We start from the raw sequence: 18335 nt of genomic DNA on the forward strand, positions 1-18335 counted from the left end.
GATTGGCAACAGATGTTAGCTCATAGTGAATCTTTGAGGAAAAAAAGGTGGTGGGGAAGACAAGAGTGCCTACGTCCCAGAGGTGGTGTGAGGAGGGTTCAGTGAGTCATAGGGAACTGCCTGCCCGTCATGGCTGGGCCGACAGGCACTGGCATCTGCTGGGTGACACCTGGCATTAGGGCTCCCTCCCTCCTCGGGGTTAGGGGCCTGGGTCCAGCTCAGTGCAGCCACGGAAGGACGGGAAGGCCTCTCCCCACCAGCCCCACCCCATAGCAGGGTTGCCCCACCCCATAGCAGGGTTGCCCCCCTCTCCCACGGGCCTCTCCCAGCCATCCTTCCAGGAAATTCCGCCTGCCGCCTGAGGGGCAGGCCTGGTGAGCGTTCTCGCCAGTCTCGTTGGCAGAACCCCCAGCTCAGGCAGGTCGGCAGTGGTGGTAATTAGCTTGATTAACCCGGGCCTGGGGGAGCCGCCCCAGTTGGAGGCTCCGAGTCAGCTGGGATCAGCCCAGCCAAGCTGCAGCTTTTGGTCGCCTTCCGCTCCTGGCCCTTCCCTCACTGGAAGAAGAAGTTGCTCTTGTCTGGGTCCTAAGTGCAGAGCCTTCTCTGTCATTTTTGTCTTTTTCTTTTCTAATGTAAGTGGTTTAATTCCACAACATGACAGAATCCCAGTTTAGACAACATGGGCAAAGTGGAGCTTTTGTCCATTGCCGATCAGAACCCTGAGAGAGAGAGTACATCCTTCTGGATGTTTCTTCATTTGCTTTTTGAAAGGTAAAATATGCACAGAGTAAAAACCAAACCAGCACAGAGTAAAAACCAAACCAGCACAAAAGGGTTTGCAGTGAAAACCAAGCTTCTCTCCTTCCCCGGCCAGCCCTCTCCCCAGAGCAACCGTGGTTTCATCTCTCCTGCATCCTTCTAGAAATGTTCCAAATATGACCAGCATGTGACTGCGTGCACGTCCCTCGAACCCCTTTTTATTTATCGATGTGGCCACCTCCTCGCTCTGCACTTCTGCCTTTTCCGCTTGCTGTTTTCTCTCCAGATGTCTTGGCGACAGTTCCGTATGAGTCCATAGACGGTGATCTCATTCTGCTGTGTGGTCAGAGAGAAGTCCGTTTTCTCCTCAGAGATGATTAGGTTCTAACAGTGATGGAGACCAGAGATCTTGAGAAAAAGGAAAAAGATCAGAGATGTAGAAACCCGGTTTGTTTTTTTTAACCCGGAATTAATGCCATTTTAAATTATTGCTTAGGATCTGCAATTTAGAAAATACATTGGAAAATTCTTCCAGAAGAAAGAGAATAAGAGCAAAAGTGATTGATTTAACTCTCCAAAATAAATTTCATCGTACTTTTTCCCTTTAGGCGTGTCACGGCAGCCCACAAATAGTGTCAGGCTGTGGAACCTGCAGGAGATGAGAGAGGTGCAGATTTGAGGGTCGGGGGAGAAGGTTCTAGCACGATTTCTTCCAGTGAGCCAGCCTTCCACTGTAGAATTAGGAATGCCCCATTAGAGTCCTGGAGGTCCTGGGAGCTGGGAAGGCGATTTTAGCAAATGAACACAAATTAAACAGACTGGGGAAGGAATACATGTTCTTTTGGCTTAGCTTTTCAAAGTAACTCTGTACTTTGTTCTGTTTTATAAAAGTCGTTTAGGCTTCTTGTAAAAGGAAGGAAGAGAGTAGGGAAGGTTGGAAGGAAGAAGGTAGGGAGGTGGGTTGGTTAGTTGGAAGGAAGGTTGGTTCCTTATGATACACATTTAACAGGTACTTTCAAGTGCCCACAGTGTGGCAGGGCCTGGTCCGACACGACGTAGAATGCAGAAGGCTGCAGGCGAGGTAGGAGGAGTGGGACGGAGAACGCACGGGTACACATGACAGATCATCATGAGGTGAACGCAGTGAGGAAGTAGCGCAGGGTTTCATGATCGAGCGCACCTGGGCTGGGAGGGCGCTCCAGAAGGTTGAGTGGTCAGGAGGCCTCTCTAAGGAGGTGACATTGAGCTAAGCTGCATGGATGAGAAGCTGCCAGTCATGAGGGATACTGGCGAGGGCAGTCTAGGCCGACAGAACAGCCAGTGCAAAGGTCCTGAGGCAGGGTGCCTGGTGTGTTTAAGGAACTTGGGAGGCGTGTGTGGGAGGAGATGAGGGCGATTGTTTCAGACCTCATGGGCTGTGGTGAGGAACGTTTTTAGAAAGTGAATCCCCAGTATCCACCTTTGGAGCTGAGAGTTTGGTAAACTTCGGTATACCAAGCTAAACTGTGTGTGAGTTTGTTTGCTAAAAACGATTTCACACCACACATACCCCTTCTTTATTCCCGTGACGTGTCTGGGAGAAGCTTTTCCTTGTCGTGTGGCTCAGCTCCATGTCTCTTTAACACCTGGGTGGTATTGTTCTGTGGGGTTCCGCCTGTCCCCTGCCAGCCGATTGTGTGTCCACAGACAGGACCCCGTGAAGCGTCCTGTACACCTGGCACCGCGGGTTCATAAGGCCTTTCTGAAGGGCACACTGCCAGAAGTAGGACAGAAAGAGTGTGCGTTTTAGCGTTTCCAGAAGGCCTCCTTACAGCCCGCCCAGGGGAGAGCCTGAGGACAGTGCCCGTTTCTTGCGGCAGAGGAGCCGAAGGCCGGCTGCTCCTCCCAGGAGACGGGCACAGCACGCAGAGTGCCCCGCGCAGTCGCGTTCTCCCCGTGCAGGGGGTTCTGGGAAATGGCCAAATCAAAAGGGAAGCGGGGGGATCAGTCCCCTTCCGGCTCCCATGGGAGGAGCATGTACTCACTGGGGCTGTGCCTCTTTCTACTTCTCTCTCTTGGATCTGAAGCTTTTCCTTTGCCTGGAGAACACCCTTCAGAGAACACTGTAGTGGAGCCAGAATTACCCCTGACCTGGGATTCTAATTTGGGGAGGACTATGACCTGACAAGAAAGAACCTGCCACCCTCCCTTCCTTCCTTTGTTAGAATCCCAAGGCTGGCAGCTGAGAGAAGAGAAAGAAAATGTAGGCTTCAGAACCCTCAGGAGCCCAAGACAGCTTATTTCTTCATGGGTTCAAAGACTCCTTTTCTTTCTTGAGTTACAAAATGGTGAAGTCTAGGTGTCTGCTTTTTTTTTTTTTTTTTTTGAGGAAGATCAGCCCCAAGCTAACATCCAATGCTAATCCTCCTCTTTTTTGCTGAGGAAGACTGGCCCTGGGCTAGCATCCGTGCCCATCTTCCTCTGCTTTATATGGGACTCCGCCACAGCATGGCCGGACAAGCGGTGCGTCGGTGCGCACCCGGGATCTGAACCTGCAAACCCCGGGCCACCAGAGCAGAGCGTGCACAATTAACCACTATGCCACCAGGCTGGCCCCTAGGTGTCAGCTTTTTTAAAACTAGTTTTTATTATTATTGTTATAACACATGATTATGTTAAAATAAATTCAGACAGTTCAGAAGGGTGTCAGATGAAAAAAGCCCCATTTTTCCACTTCCTTATAAGCCTCCTGCTGCCGAGGTAATCGTTGTCCCTCATTTCTTCCAGAATTTTTTCCTGCATATAAAGGCATATTATTAAACCAAAGGTGATTATGGTCCACACCCCGTACATCTTTGTGGGGCCATCTCTGTGATATAAACGTGGCGGTCCAGCACGGTGGTGACCCCTGGAGGCTCTGCAGCCTGGTGGCCCTGGCTGGAGTCGTGACTCCTCCACTCAGGCTGTGTGACTTTGGACAAGTGTCCTATAGTTAGTTTCTTTCTCCGTGCCTCAGTTTCCCATCTGTACAGTGGGGGTGATAGGATTAGTGGCTCCCGGGGGAGCGGCTGTGCGGATTTAACAAGTGAGCATAGATGGAGCCCTCGGGCTGGTGGCTGGTGCCTGGTGCACGGCAAGGGCTGCGCCCCTGTTAGCCGTCGTCGTTTCTCCCCTGCGGGGTTGCGACACCTCGGGTCAGGGACCTGATTTTCACTGGGGAAGTAAGACCCGAGTCCAGAGGCTGGGCCAGAGTCGGAAGGCGAGAGGAGGCCTCAGGGGCAGTCCCAGGAGTGAAGGACACGGTGCCCCAGGGGAGCCAGCCTTGGTCAGGCGAGGGCCAGGGAGCCGCGGGATGACCGCCTGTAGGGCCAGCAGAGGGGGTGAGAGAGCAGCAGAGTGGAGTGGATGCTGGTCAGCCTTAGGTGAACGGTTATCAGAGCGGCCCAGACCGACTGCTGGAATGGAAGGCCCCCTAGAACAGTGTCCTGGGAGCAGTCAGGGGCTTCAGGCCCCTGCTCAGGGCACAGGTGCTCGTGTCTGGACCCTCCCAGCCAGGTCGTGACGTGTGAGCTCTCCTATGCCACGTGACAGATGGGGAGCCCCAGGTTGGGGAGATCTGAGGGCTGGCCCTGGGACACCTGGGCCAGAGGGCTGCTGCCTGTGGCCCAGCGCTTACCCCCAGGGACCAGTTCTCCCAGGGGATGCTCCCTCTGGGACACCCCATCCCTCCTCTGTTACCGGAAGCCCTGGTCTGGGCCACCTTGTCTCACCTGGGCAGCTGCAGGAGCTTCCTCACGGCCTCCCGCCCCCCCTCTTGTCCCCACCCCCATGGGGGTCACTTTCCTGTCCAGCAACCAGAGTGATCCTGCCAAAGCGCAAATCAGGACCCAGCACTCACCAGCTCAGAGTCTCAGGGGCTCCCAGATGTGACCCCAAGTCCCCTCTGTGGTCATAGTTCTGCACACCTGCCCCCCGTCCCTTCCCAGACCCCTCACCTCCACCCCTCATGTCCTCCACGCCCATGGGCCTCCCCCACCCCTCACACTCACCACACTTGTGCCCACCCACCTCATGGCCTGGGATGCTCTTCTGCCCTCTGGATTCCTCCCTCCAGGTTTCTGCTCAGAGGTCACCCCTCAGAAAAGCCATCCTCCATCCCTGTCGATTCCTATCCATTTACCCAGCTTGATTTTTCTTCATAACACCCCCTCTGCCTCACGCTATGGGGTCTCCCTTCTGTTCAGTTGTTCGTCGTCGGTCTCCCCAACTGGAGGTCGGCTCCATGTTCACTGCTGTACCCCCTGCCCCCCGCTAGAGCAGGCCTGGCACAGGGCAGGTGCCCAGGGAACACTTGCGGGCTGAGGGAATAGAGAGAATAGACGAAGTCCCTCCTCTGTCACACTCTCGCCAGGTGAAGCAGACATGGCTGCGGTCATCCCCCAGTGGCGGCCAGCCTTCTTGGGTCAGGACACCTTAGAAGCAGCTCGAGCCTGCCCAAGCCTGACCCTGAGCCCAGAGCCCTGACCCTGACCCTCTCCTCCCAGGCAGGTGGACACCAACACGAAAAACGTCTTTGGGCAGCCACGGTTGAGGGCGTCACTCCGCGACCTCCGCTCCCCACGGAAGAACTACAAGTCCACCATCGAGGATGACCTGAAGAAGCTCATCATCATGGACCCCCTGGCGCCGGAGCAGGACAGAGACGCGGGGGTACGGGGGCGCCGGGGGAGGGCGGGGGAGCTTCCAGCCCGAGGCACCCGCCCACCGTGTCTGGGCGGATGTGGCTTCGTGGCCGGGAGTCAGGGTGTCACGTTGATCAGGGACAGAATCGGTGTAAACCAGCCTGGGCCGCACGAGGGGAAATTGTCCCAACTAGGGTACCACAAGTGACCAGAAGGGCCACTGTCACTGGCTCTGGTGTCCTCGTGGCGCCCAGGGTGGAAGCAGTGCTGGCCCTCCAGGACCAGGTGGCCCACAGGTGGGGGTGGAGGTGTCCCCAGGAGAAGCTGACCAGACAGGGGCAGAACTGGGTGCTGGGCGGGTGGGGCAGAACTGGGTGCTGGGCGGGTGGGAGCCGCCGACGTCCAGCTTGGGAGGCAGTCTCAGCATGGCGACCGTGGCTGGGCCCTGACCACGCCCCGTGTCCGCCCCGTCCGCAGCAGTCGCCGCAGAAGAGCCTGCAGCGGACGCTGTCCGACGAGAGCCTGTGTGGCGGGCGCCGGGAGCCCGGCTTCACCAGCCCCGGCAGCCTGGAGCCCGGCCTGCCCGGCGACGTGCTCTTCACCAGCACCTGCGCCTTCCCCTCCAGCACGCTGCCCGCCCGCCGCCAGCACCAGCACCCGCTCCCGCCCGGCAGCAGCGGCCCCAGCCCCAGCCCTGCCGCCGGCAACGGCTTCCCCGAGAAGAAAGGTGAGCCCAGGCGCCCCGGCGCTGGGAGGCGGGGCATCCCACGTGGAGCTCATGTGTTAGTGTCAGCAGAGGGAGGGAACTGGGGTGCACGGGAGCGTCGGGGGGCCTGGTGGTCGGGCACTGGGGGTCACCTGCAGAGCAAGGGACGTTAGCCGAGCACCTGGGGTCACCTAGGAGTCCGGAGCACCCGAGGATGGGGGTCATCTGAGACTGGAGAGGACATCAGGCTGGGGCCCAGCATCGGGCCCTAAGCATGGGGGTCTGCGTCAGCTGCTCCCCCTCCAGGTTCCAGCGTCATGCAGATTGCTTCGTGAATGTTTATACATTCACCTGACTCCCCCCAAGCCTGCCAACCCTCGGGGGGCGTGACTCCCCCATCCCTTTATTCATCCAGCGAATATTTCCTGAGTGTCCCCCGTGAAGGGGCGCTGTGCGCATGTCCCCCATCAAAAAGCCGAGCACTGGCTGGGGGCGGCCGAGCCTTCGTCCACCCTGTCATCTCTTATCCACGACCCCAAAGGCTCCAAAACTGAAAGGCGATGCAGAGGTTTGGGCCAAGCTCATTGAGCAGCAAAACCCAGCCCAAACAGACGTGAGGCTGTGTGTGGTCCGTCTTCAGCCCCTCGGTGTGAGCGATCGTGGCTTCACTGCAGACGCTGCTGTGCTGGCTGTGGGTGCTCCCCGACCTCTCTGGGGTGTTGTGTGATACTCAGCGCCTGCACCACTTTCTCAGGTCCAAACAGATCGCGACTTCAGAGATGTGTCCGCCCCGAGGGTTTCGGCTGAGGGGCTGTGTCCCGTATTCTAGAAGGAGCCTCCTGCTCACTGCAGGGGGTGGGATGGAGGAGGCTCTGGGACTGTTTTGAGGGGCTCTGTCTCCCCCTTAAAATTCTTCCATGGCTCGCGATTGCCCTAGTGTCTGGGTCCATACTCCTTGCCGTGGTGTTTCAGGGCTCCCACTCTGGGTCCCGCATCTCAGCCCCTCCACCTCACGGAACCCTCCCTTAGATCCTCCAGTCCACCACAGTCTCCCTTCTCAGGGCATTCCACGTGGCTGTTCCTTCTGCCGTTCATGCTCTTCCCCCAACCACGTTTGTGGTAACTCCTGCTTCTCCTTCAGGGCTTCGCTCAGCTACTGCTCCTTCCTGGAGTCTCCCCCAAACCCCAGGCTGGGTCGTCTCCCCCGTCTTACACTGCAGAGCACCTGGCCCGGCCCTCCGCTGCCTTCATCCCACCCCTGTCTTGAGCACCTGCTGTGGGCCGGGCTCTGCTCTAGGCGTGGGCGCCCAGCGGGGAGCAGTCAGAGAACACCCCTGCCCTGGGGGGCCGGGTCTCACTGACAGTTCCTCCTGCTTCCTTAAGCTTCCCTCCTGTCTCCTCCCCTGCCCCTCGGCCTTCCTGCCCTGTCTGTGCCTAAGGCAGGGCCTGGCACATGGTAGGCGTTCGGCTCGTACTGAGCAGAAGGCAAGAGGGCCAAGGCAGAGGGGTGTGCACAGAGAACACAGGCACAGACCACACAGACAAAGTTGAATGTCTCTGACTAGCTCTGCCTGATTCTCTGCCTCAACTCAGATGCCACCTCCTCCAGGAAGTCCTCACACCCCCATCATGCTGGGTCTGGCACCCCCTCTGGGTTGCCCCCACCCCATCCTGCTCACTCTGCCGTATGTGTCCCTGTCGCAGCCCCATTCACTCTGGGCTGTCACTATACGGGAACAGATCTGTCTCCCTTGCTGGACTGGGGCCTCCCTCAGAGCAGGCCTGGGGTCGTCTGGGTCCCTGTGGTGACTGCATTCCGGGGCCCTCTGTCTCGCAGAGCACACACGCGCACCTCTCTGCCCATCTGCCTCCCCTGTCCCCTGAACCCGGGAGAGTCCCATCTGGCTGCAGCGTGGCCGGGCCCCCCAGGCCTCTCCACCTCTCCCGAGGCTGCTCGAGGGCCCTTCCCAGGCCGTGTGTGGGCTGGAGAGACACAGTCGCCCGGGCTGGGCCTCACTAATGAAGGGCCCTCCATGCCAAGGAGCCTCTCCCAGCGGTGCCCACTGATCACGTGCTTGGCTGTGGCAGCTGCTGCCGCGGCCCCCAGCTCAGCGCTGAAGTGCTGGCGGGCCAGAGATCAGAGCACGGAGGCCGGGGGCTCGGCGTCCCTCCTGCCCGCCGTCATTCCCCGAGCATTCGTTCATTCAGCACACGCTTCCTAGCACCACCGGTCCCGAGAGCTGTGTTCACGTCTCAGGTCCTGATTCACAGGTGTCACGTCCCAGTGCCGCCGTTTCTTAGACTGTAAAATGTGGGCAAATACAGTGCCCTCTTCACTGAGTGACACTGAGGCTCAGATGAATTAATTTGTGGAAAACGCCTAGCATGGCGCCCAGCGTGCAGTAGGCACTGAGAAGAGACCAGCTGTTGGTTATTGTTTGTCAGCGTTCTGTCTTCTGGAGCAAGCCTTTCAGTCCGTCACGAGTCAGGTGTCCACCTCTGGACTGGAGAAAACCGAGCGTGAACAGGGGCCTCGTAAACCCCAAAGCCGTGGCGTGGCTTAGAGCAGGGCCAGCCCCGGACCATGTGGTTCAGATCCCAGCGCCGCCACCAGCGCGTGTGAACCCGGGCGGGGCGGCTTCTCGCCCTGAGCCTTGATTGCCTCCACGGCACGGGGTCACACGGCGCCTCCCTCCTGGCCAGCTGGAGGCGAGGCTGGAAGGTGGTCTCCGGGGCATACTAGCGCGGTGCCCAGCAAGAGGACGCACTCAGTCAGGCTCCGCCTTTCCTGCCCGAGTCGCCTCCTGGCCTCTCTGCGCCTCGCTGTCCTCTGTCCTCTCCCCTTGAGTGGCCGTGAGGCCTAAGCCCGGCACGCAGGACTCACTCAGTGGCTGCAGCAGATGCAGCTGCCGGCGCGATGCTCGAGCTATCCGTCCCTTCCATCACCCAGAGACTTCAGGGGCTCTTTCCCTGCCCTGCGTGTCATACCTGAACCCGCCAGGGCTCCCCACGGTGACCCTGCCACATGTAAGCACTGTCCGTGCACTCATGACCCAAATTTATACCTGCAGACCGGGAGTCTCCTCCACTCCGGGCCTGTGTGACCGCCCCCACCCGCTGGCTCCTTGTGGGGGTCTAATGGCCTCTCGTACTCCACACCTCCCCAGGCAAACTTCCCATCCCACCCCCGGATTGCGCCGTCTCAGTTAGGGCCAGCTCCCTCCCGCTGTGCCCAGGCCGGAACCTCGCTGTCCCTCCGGGCCCCTCTCCCTGTCACACACCCTCACCCCCTCTTCAGGAAATGCTTTTGGTTCCACCTACAGAATCGATCAGCGTCTGCCCACCTGTCCCTCCACAGCCCTACCTGGTCCTGGCCACCCTCGTCCACCTCCTGGACGTCGCAGCCTCGTCTCTGTCTCCCTGCTCCCCACTCACACACACACGCAGTCTGTTTGCCGCACACAGCCAGAAGGAGCCTGTGGACACCTGTGTTCCTCCCTGCTCAGAGCCCTCAGTGTCTCCCTCTCACCCCGAGTCAAAGATGAAGTCCTCATCATGGCCCCTGAGGCCCCACACGGTCCAGCCCTGTTGTTTCTCTGACTTTACCTTCCACCACTCTCCCTCTCTGTCCCAGCCGCACGGCCCCCTCAATGTTCCTTCAACCTACAGGCACATTCCTGCCTTGAGGACTTTGTACTGGCTGTTCCATTTGCCTGGAATGCTCTTCCCGCAGGTATCCCTCTGGCTTGCTCCCTCCGTCAGAGCCTTGTTCAAATGCCACCTTCTCAGCAAGGCCTCTCCTCGCACCCAGTTTAAATTATACCCACGTAAACGTCCCACAGTCCCACCCCTTACCTGCTGGGTGTTTCCCTGGCATTTAGCATCTAGTAAAGATGACGTGTTTATTTAGTTATATTACAATGATTATGTATAAAGTAAAACACAATGTGTCAATTGCCTTGTTTCTCCCACGCTGTTAATCTCACCCATCTCCCCGTCTCCGCTCTCCCCACCAGCCACCATCTCGGCCTCGGAGCTCTCGCTGGCTGACGGGCGGGACCGGCCCCTGCGGCGCCTTGACCCCGGCATGATGCCGCTGCCCGACACGGCTGCTGGCCTCGAGTGGTCCAGCCTGGTCAACGCAGCCAAGGCATACGAAGGTAGGCACCTTCCACCTATCCCACCAGATCCCTACCCCCTTCTCTGTTCTAGAAGGATCAGTGGAGGGCCTTGGGGCTTTGAAGGGGGATACACTCGAGTTCCAGAATCGGGGAGCAGCGTTCACGTCCTACCCTGTCACTTGCTCACTGTGCAGTGCTGGGCAAGTGTCTTCAGCTCTCTGATCCCCAGTTACTTTGTCTACAAAACAGGGATGTGACCGTGCCCACTGCATGGGGCTGCAGTGAGGATTATATGAAACACTGTGTGTAAAACATGTCAGACACAGAACAAGCCGTCAACAGACAGTACCTTATGTTATTATTACAGAACAACATTGTCGTAATCCAAACAGTACTTAAGTTTGCTCCGGCTGCAAGTGGCAGAAAATCTGAATTAACAGTGACTTAAACACATAAGGTTTTGTGGAGATAAAAAATTCCCAGGGTGGGCGGTCTGGGGCTGGTGTGGCACTTCCACAAATTCATGAGGGCCTGGGCTCCCTCCACCCTCTGCTCTGCTATTTCCTGGGGCGTAGGGAAGTGGGGGTGGGGGCTCACCTTCACAGTCCAAGATGGCTGCCAGAGCTCTGACCATCAAGTCCAGCTCCCACCAGCAGGAGAGAGGACATAACCCCTCCCTTTAGGGATGCCTTCCAAGGCCTCACACTCTTACACTTACCTCCCATTGGCCAGAGCGTCACACACGGCCACCCCTAGCTGCAGGGCCAGCTGGGAGATGAGGCCATGTGCCCAGCTAAAATTTGGGATTTGTGATCACAGAAAAAGGAAAAACAGATCATGAGGGACAGCTAGCAGTCTCTGCCATTTCCTTCCCACGTGAGGCTTGAGCAAGCAGCTTTACCTTCCTAAGTCTCAGTTTCCTCATCTGTACAGTGGGACTCATGGTGATCCCTGACAGACACGAGCATGTTCTTCTGGTCACTTTTTCATCTCTTAGGCCACAGCTTTGCTGTGCCTCCTCTGGGAAGCCCTCCCTGATATCCCCTAGTCTGGACCAGGCACCTCCTCTGGGCTCCCACAGCCCTGACCCCTCTGCCTGTGCTGCCCTTATCCCGGCCCTGACTACTCTGGGCCATTGCTGTCTAATGATGGGTCTGTCTCCCCATCATCTGGGAGGGCAGGACCTGGGGTTGCCGCGGTCACCACTGGGTGCCCAGCACGCGTCTGGCACAGAGCAGGATCCCTCAATCCAGACCCAGATGGTACACGTCCTTCATGTTTCCGCATCTGAGCCGTCCACATCTGGCAGGGGACCCCGGGGGAAGCTTCCTTCCTTGTTTGCCCCCCTTCATTGCTTCCATCCCATCCTGCAGCCTCTCCTGGCCACAGGATGAAGGCAGTCTGGCCTTGGGAGAGGGCGGGGTTGGGGGGAGAGGGGTCAGAGAATACCAGGCCGGGCCTCTGGTCTGTCCCAGCCTTACGCTCCGGAACCACTGGGGAAGGGTTGCCGGGCAGTGACCCAGTGCTGCAGATGAATTTGACCCTTTGGAGGCCTGACCCGTTCAGTGGGGGAGAGGGGTGCTCAGTGGCGTTTGCTGGAGGAGGTGACTCTGCAGCCACAATGACCTTATGAGCATCTACTCTGAACCAGCACTTCATTGCTTTACCAACATCGTCTCTCTAACCCAGTCTGAGGGACGTATCAGATTCCCATTTACAGATGGAGAAACTGAGGCTTGGCTACCACAGAGTCACCTGGCCAAGGACACACGGGGCCAGGATTCAAACCCAGGCCTGAACGACCCTCCAAAACAATGGGCGTAGGAAACAGACCGTTTACAGAAAAGGAAACTCACATGGCTCTCACGCTTCTGAAAACACCGCTCGGCCTCTCTCATAATAAGGCAAATGCAAGTTGCAACTCGAAGGGGTGCGGTTCCTCCTCTTGGAACTGCAGGGATGGGGTTGAGGACGCGGGGTGGTGGGTGAGCGAGGGGGGCCCCTCGTGCATTGCAGGTGCGGGTGGGTTGGGGGCGAGGCCCCGTGGAGGGCGGCTGGGCCCCGCCTGCCGCCAAACTTAGAATGCGCGCGCCCTCGGGGCCAGCGCTTCTCAGGAGTCTGGGTGTGGGGAAGGCCTTCCTCTAAGCGTGGCCCAGCTGACCGTCGTCACGTGGCCCGTCCAGGCTGGCCTGGCTCCTCTTGCTCACCCACCATCCGAAAGGCCGCGGTGGGGAGGCAGGGGTGATCTCAGGAGAAGTGAGAACCCCGTATATATTATTGGTCCCTCATTGGTTCTGCAGACTAGATGCTGGTGGCCCGAGGACTTTATATCCCACCTGCAAGTCCTGGGACTTAACCAAGGTGCACCTGACCGGGGTCCAGGACTTCGGGAGGGAAAGAAGGAAGGAGTGGGGCAGCCTGGCCTAAAGAGTGGAGGGCACGGTGGTCTCCTGAGGGAGGAAGGGTCAACTGTGGTTAAAAAGGAAACCAGAGCTTACTGTCCGGGTCTGAACCCCAGCTTTGTTGGTGAGCTGTGTGACGAGTTGGCCTCAGTTTTGCCGATCTGTAAAGTGGGATCATTTTCCCACCCTGCAAGGGGCTATGAGCATTAAATGGGTTTACATAGATTCACCCTCTATAACACCTGTGCGTCCCTGAGGGGTTTTTCAGCCCAAGATTTGGGGCCAGGAGGAGTCTGAGGGCCTTTGTCGACTGTCCTCTGCAGGTCTCCACGGGGGCCCCAGCAGGGTCTCACAGCTGGCCTGCGGGGCCCTCACTCCCTGGGCTCCCGGGAGCAGTGGGCAGGGTCTGCTGCACACCCCAGGGCTCTGTATTTGATGGGGGTGCCAGGGGCGTGTCCCAGGAGGAATGAGGGAGTGGGGCCCGGAGGCTGGGCCATCTCCTCTCTCCTGGGGTCCCCAGGCATCCTGGTTCTGGGCCCCGTGGGAACAGATGGGAGGCCCTGGGCCTCTTCCGGGAGGCACTGATGTCGGCAGCGGCTTTAGTATTATCTGTGGAAGACAGAGCTGTCCAGACCCTGAGCCCCCACAGCCATGGCCGCTGGAGGGGCTGGGGCAGCCAGAGCCCCCCACCTCCCGCAGCCAGTCCTCTTACCCTTGCGCCCACGTTTGTGAGAAACGGGCACTACACGTGAGGAAGCTTAGCAAGCCGGGGCGGTGGCCCTGGGTCCTCACCCAGGCTGTGCCTCAGTCGCCCAGGGAGCTTTCTCCTTCTTTATGAAATTAATAAATGAACCACAGCAGCAACACGGAAGGTTACATAAGGGGTGGTGTGGGGTGGTGCAGCAGAAAGGCCTGGAAGGAAACACTAACACTGTAATGGCAGTTACTCCCTGGGGAGCTGGGAGCAGGGCCAGCCGGGAGTGGAGTCAGTGCTTTCAGCTCATTGTAACGTTTGTTTTTCTTGATGAAGATATATGTGAGTTAGCCTGTGCAATTCGAATAAATGGGAAGGACTAAAGGAATTATTGTTAATTTTGGTAGGTGTGTTTGTGGCATAGTAGTTTTGTTAAAAAAACAACCCTTAACCACTAGAGATATTTAGTGAAGGTTCTACAGGTGAAACACAAAGGTATCTGGGATTTGCTTTAAAATATTCCAGAAAACAAAAAAGTAAAGGAGATCACGTCTTATGGTATCAGAAAATAAAAGCTAAAAAAAAAAAAAGGATAAGACACGTCGGAGGGACACAGGCGCCAACCTGAAGAGCTCCCAATGGCCAAAGTTGGAACAAATGAGCAACAAAATAAATAACAATAGCACTATAACCGGAAGAATCAAGTCAATACCCCTGAGTCCGTTCTCATATAAGTAAATAACTGAATCAACAAATGGTGGCGATATGACAGCTCTCCCTCACAGGAGGATTCCAATTAATAAGTCTAGAGGGAATGAGGGGAATAGGAAATCATTAGAACCACACAGTGTAATTGTTGATGATGGCTAAAATTAGTGGGGGAGCTTTAAGCAGAAACAGGGTATTTACATAGCCTCAGAGTATCGCCCCCAAAATATTTATGAATTATTGTGCAGTCCTGGAGTGCTTTCATGCTTGTCCCTCCAGGAGGTAGAACTTAACTCCTCTCTCCTTTTGAGGGTGGGCTGGACCTAGTGTCTTGCTTCTAACAACTCGAGTGAGGAAAGGGAAAAACAGTAACTGGAGAGAGTGGGCAGACAGCACCGTAACCAGGTGAGCGAGGTCACCATGGCTGGGAGCAAGACATGTGACGTCGTGGACCCCTGGTGTGGTGCACTGAGAGGGACACACCACCTCTCTCGTATTCCCCCAAATCCGTGCAAACATCAGACAAACCCAAACTGAGGGACCTGACCGGTACACTTCAGAAGTGTAAGTCATGAAATGCAAGGAAAACTGAGAACCTGTCCCAGATGGGAGGAGACCAAGATGTGGCAACTGAATGCCATGTGGGATCCTGATTAGATCCTAGGACAGGAAAAGGGCGTGGGTGGAAAAACAGGTGAACTCCGGATAAAGCGTGTAGTTGAGTTAACCATTCGAGACCAGTGTTGGTTTCTTCGCTCTGCTCGCTGTGTCCTGGTCCCGTGAGGAGCTGACGTTAGCGGAGGCTGGGGGAAGGGGATACAGGATTCTCTGTCATCTCTGCAGCTCCTCTGTAAACCTAAGATTATTTCAACATAAAAAGGTTTTTTAAATTAAGGATGGAGTTGAGGGAGCGTTATTACAGAGGGCACAAGGAACCTTCTGAGGGATGGATATGTTCGTGATCTTGCTTGATGGCACAGAATATATGCACATATATCACAGCTTCTCAAGTTGTATGCTTTCAACGTGTACAGCGTGTTGTCTGTGAATTCAACCTCAAACTGTTTTTAAGAAGTAAAGGAGAGGAGTAATCAGAGGAATAAAAAAAGCAAAGGAGTGCCCGGGAGGAAGCCAGAGGATGTTGAATGTTGTTGAAACTGGTGACTGGTTCCTGAGGACTCCTGGGGCTGTTTTCTCTGCATGTTTGAAATTGTTCATATAAAAATATTTTCAAAGAGAATAAATATTAAATCCAGAATAGAAAACAAGAGCTATAAAGGATATTAGTCAGAGAATTGGGGAAATTTAAAGGTGACTCTATTAGACAGTGCTCATATTGTAAAAATGTTAAATTTCTCAAATATGATGGTGTGCGGAGTCCTTATTTTTTGGAGAAGTGCAGTGAATTACTTAGAGGTGAAGGACCGTGATGTGGGCAGTTTGCTCTCAAATGATTATGGAAAAAAATACACACACACAGATAAGGGAGGAAAGAGAAAATGTGGCAAAATGTTACTATTTGGTGGATCTAAGGGAAGGGTGTTGGGTTTTTACTGTGCTATTAGCTCAGAAAGGTAACAGTGGATCGATTGGCAGTGTGTGCGGTGTGTGCCCGGGATCCACACGCAAGCCCACCTGCTGTGCCCCCAACCCCACCTTGTCTGGCTGGCCTGGGGCTCCCTGAGCCGGCTGTTCTCTGAGGGCACCAGGGCTGTGGCCCATTCTTGCCATCACGGGAAGATCACCTAACAGTCCCATTTAAAAATGCAGCTGCTCAGGCCCCACCCCGAGAGGGTCCCGTGTCTGGGATGGGACCCAGGAGTCTCCGCTTTAATCAGCAGCCCCCCATGATTTCTCTCTTCCGTGTACACGATATTCCGTTGTGCTTTTCTTTTTGCTGTTGCAATTTCGCAGACACGCCCAGAACTAGAGTGTAACGAATCCCCACCTCCCTGTCGTCCACCTTCCACCCCGTCCGCTTGTGGCCATTTTTTTCCTGCCGTTTATTTGCTGATGAAACAGGGTCATCTATGCTGACTTTGGTTGGTTGCTTCCTCTCACTGTCATTGAACTTGTTTCTGTGTCCCTTGAATTTGGTGTGAACTGGTGTTGGCTCTAGAAGGATCAGAATCAGGATGCGGTTCTGCTGCCTGCGTCCTCACTCGGTTTTGCTTTTCGGCAGGAATCCATCCCAAATGCCTGTGATGGAACAGAAGTGTGCTGGGGAGTGTCAGGGGTCGGGGCGGGAGGCTTGCAGGGAGAGGCAGGGTGGCTCGATTCGGGGGGTGGTGAGGAGTTGCTGCCAGCCCCGCCGACCCCTCTCCCCTCTCTCCCTGGCAGTGCAAAGAGCCGTCTCGCTCTTCTCTCTCAACGACCCGGCTCTGAGCCCGGACATCCCGCCCGCACACAGTCCTGTCCACAGCCACCTGAGCCTGGAGAGGGGGCCCCCGACCCCCAGGACCACCCCTACCATGAGGTGAGGTTTCGCTGGGAGCACCCAGGGTCCCAGCAGCCCGCTGCGCAGTGAAAGGGGGCCACCTGCCCCCTTTCACCCTCCCCCCGGACGAGAGGCACCTGCCGCGCGTCAGCCCACTAGCCGCTAGGCGACAGCTGGGGAGCATCTCCTCACACATCGCAGACTGTGCCGGGGCCCAGCGGTGACCGAGTCCCTCAGCCCTGTCCTCACAGTGGAGACAACACTGGAAACGATAGTTGCAAAGTTGTTTCACTTCAAACCTTGCCAAATGCTGAGTAGGGCCGCCAGGCTCCCCCATCTTGGGCTCCCCGCTCTCTGCCTGTCTCCCCTCTGTCTGCTCCTGGGTCTCCTCCTCCACGTGTCCCTAAAGTGTGCAGATATTCCCCTGACGTTCACCGTCCCCTCCTCCCTAGCAGGTCCTGTGCTGGGCTCTCTGGGGACCCGGTGGTGACTGAGGCCCAGGCCCCGCCCTCACGAGGGTCCTGGGGCAGGAGGAGGGCAGGGAGACGGACAGCGCACATTTGTCACCTCACATTTAGCGCTGCGTATTTGTCTGCAGCAGCTTGGCAGAAAATAAAATCGAAAAGAGGAACAGAGCACGGAAGTGGCATGTTTGCGTGTCCGTGGATTTCAGTAGTGCCTTTCACACTCAGCTGCACACTTCGCTGTGCAGGGTTAGATACACGACAGCCGTGCACTGGGCTTCGTGGGCACTGTCAGCGGTGTTCCAGGGCAGTTTTGACTTCTTGGTTTTTTGCTTCCCACACTGGCTTTAGAACTCCACTCCACCGAAGCTGGGGCCCCACCCTAATTATAAGACTAGGCAGCTACAGATGGCACCACTGCAGTGAGGGTGGCGGGGCCTGTGGCCTCTGGGCACACTCCTGGATTCCCTTTGCCCCTGAACTGGTGACCTCCTCGCCCTGCCTCCCGCCTCCCCTGCCGCTGCAGGTCTCCAAGATCCAGGACCATTGAGGGAGGAATGCGGGGGAGGGCCGAGTCCTCTCGCCTCCCTGGGCTGAGACACCCTGCCTCCCTTCTTGTCTGCGCAGCCCATGCCCCTCCTGGCACCCCCACCGGCTGTGTCCGTCCCTCGGTGCCCGGGGGAGCCCTCTGCAGGAAGGGCTGCCCGCTCTCCTCTGCGGGGGCCAGGCAGACCCAGGGCCGGAATCTGCACAAAGGAGGAGCCACAGGCGGGGGTCCCGGATGCAGTGTCCCTGCCTGAGCCTGGGTTTCCCCCTCGTCCAGTGGGTGACAACATGGTGACCTGCCGAGCTGCGGTGGGCCAGAAGCTCCGTTAGATTGAGATGGCACACGGTGCAGGGTGGGCTCTTGGTAACAGGCGGGCCTCATCCTCGTCAGTATGGTTGTTGGTCCTGTCCTGTTCGTCTGCCAACTTCCGCGCCTCGTGCGCTGGGACAGTCCCGGGCCCACCAGGGGCTCAGTGGATGTCAGTGGGCCAGTTCTTTGTATTGTGCCACGTGACGTCATCCACGTGGGAGGCATTGATCCCTAAAGCACACACCTGCTCCATCCCCAGGGAGAATGCCCACTTCAGGGCAGGCAGACGCACAGCCTTTCGTAGGCCTGGTGCTCCCACGACCCCCAGCCATGCCCACAGGTGTGCCCTCACTGCGTGGAGCGTGGTGGGAGGAGGGCGGGCTTCTGGCTTCCCCCAGAGCTGTTCCTCCAGGCACCCCTCGGGACTGCAGCGGGGAAAGGACTTCGCAGAGCTTCAGGGACAGAAGGGACCCATGCCCCGTGTTCCTTCAGCTGTGGGCCGCGAACCTCACCCCGGCCCCTGTCTT

The 18335-nt window shown here is 57.1% G+C and overlaps 1 protein-coding gene across 14 annotated transcripts in view; it reads left to right on the forward strand.

The window, feature by feature from the left end:
• Positions 1-18335, forward strand: part of SIPA1L3 (signal induced proliferation associated 1 like 3) — a 239273-nt gene that overhangs the window by 217409 nt on the left and 3529 nt on the right. For 13 of the 14 annotated variants that reach the window (XM_058529162.1, XM_058529169.1, XM_058529166.1 and 10 more), the window contains 4 exons: positions 5283-5448; positions 5898-6147; positions 10143-10286; positions 16392-16527. In XM_058529162.1, the coding sequence (XP_058385145.1) occupies positions 5283-5448; positions 5898-6147; positions 10143-10286; positions 16392-16527 (696 nt within the window). The remainder of the gene's footprint in view (positions 1-5282; positions 5449-5897; positions 6148-10142; positions 10287-16391; positions 16528-18335) is intronic. The other variant, XM_058529175.1, reaches the window with a different exon arrangement.

This window comes from Diceros bicornis, chromosome 34 (assembly GCF_020826845.1).
Source record: "Diceros bicornis minor isolate mBicDic1 chromosome 34, mDicBic1.mat.cur, whole genome shotgun sequence".
In the NCBI taxonomy this organism is placed as follows: Eukaryota; Metazoa; Chordata; class Mammalia; order Perissodactyla; family Rhinocerotidae; genus Diceros; species Diceros bicornis.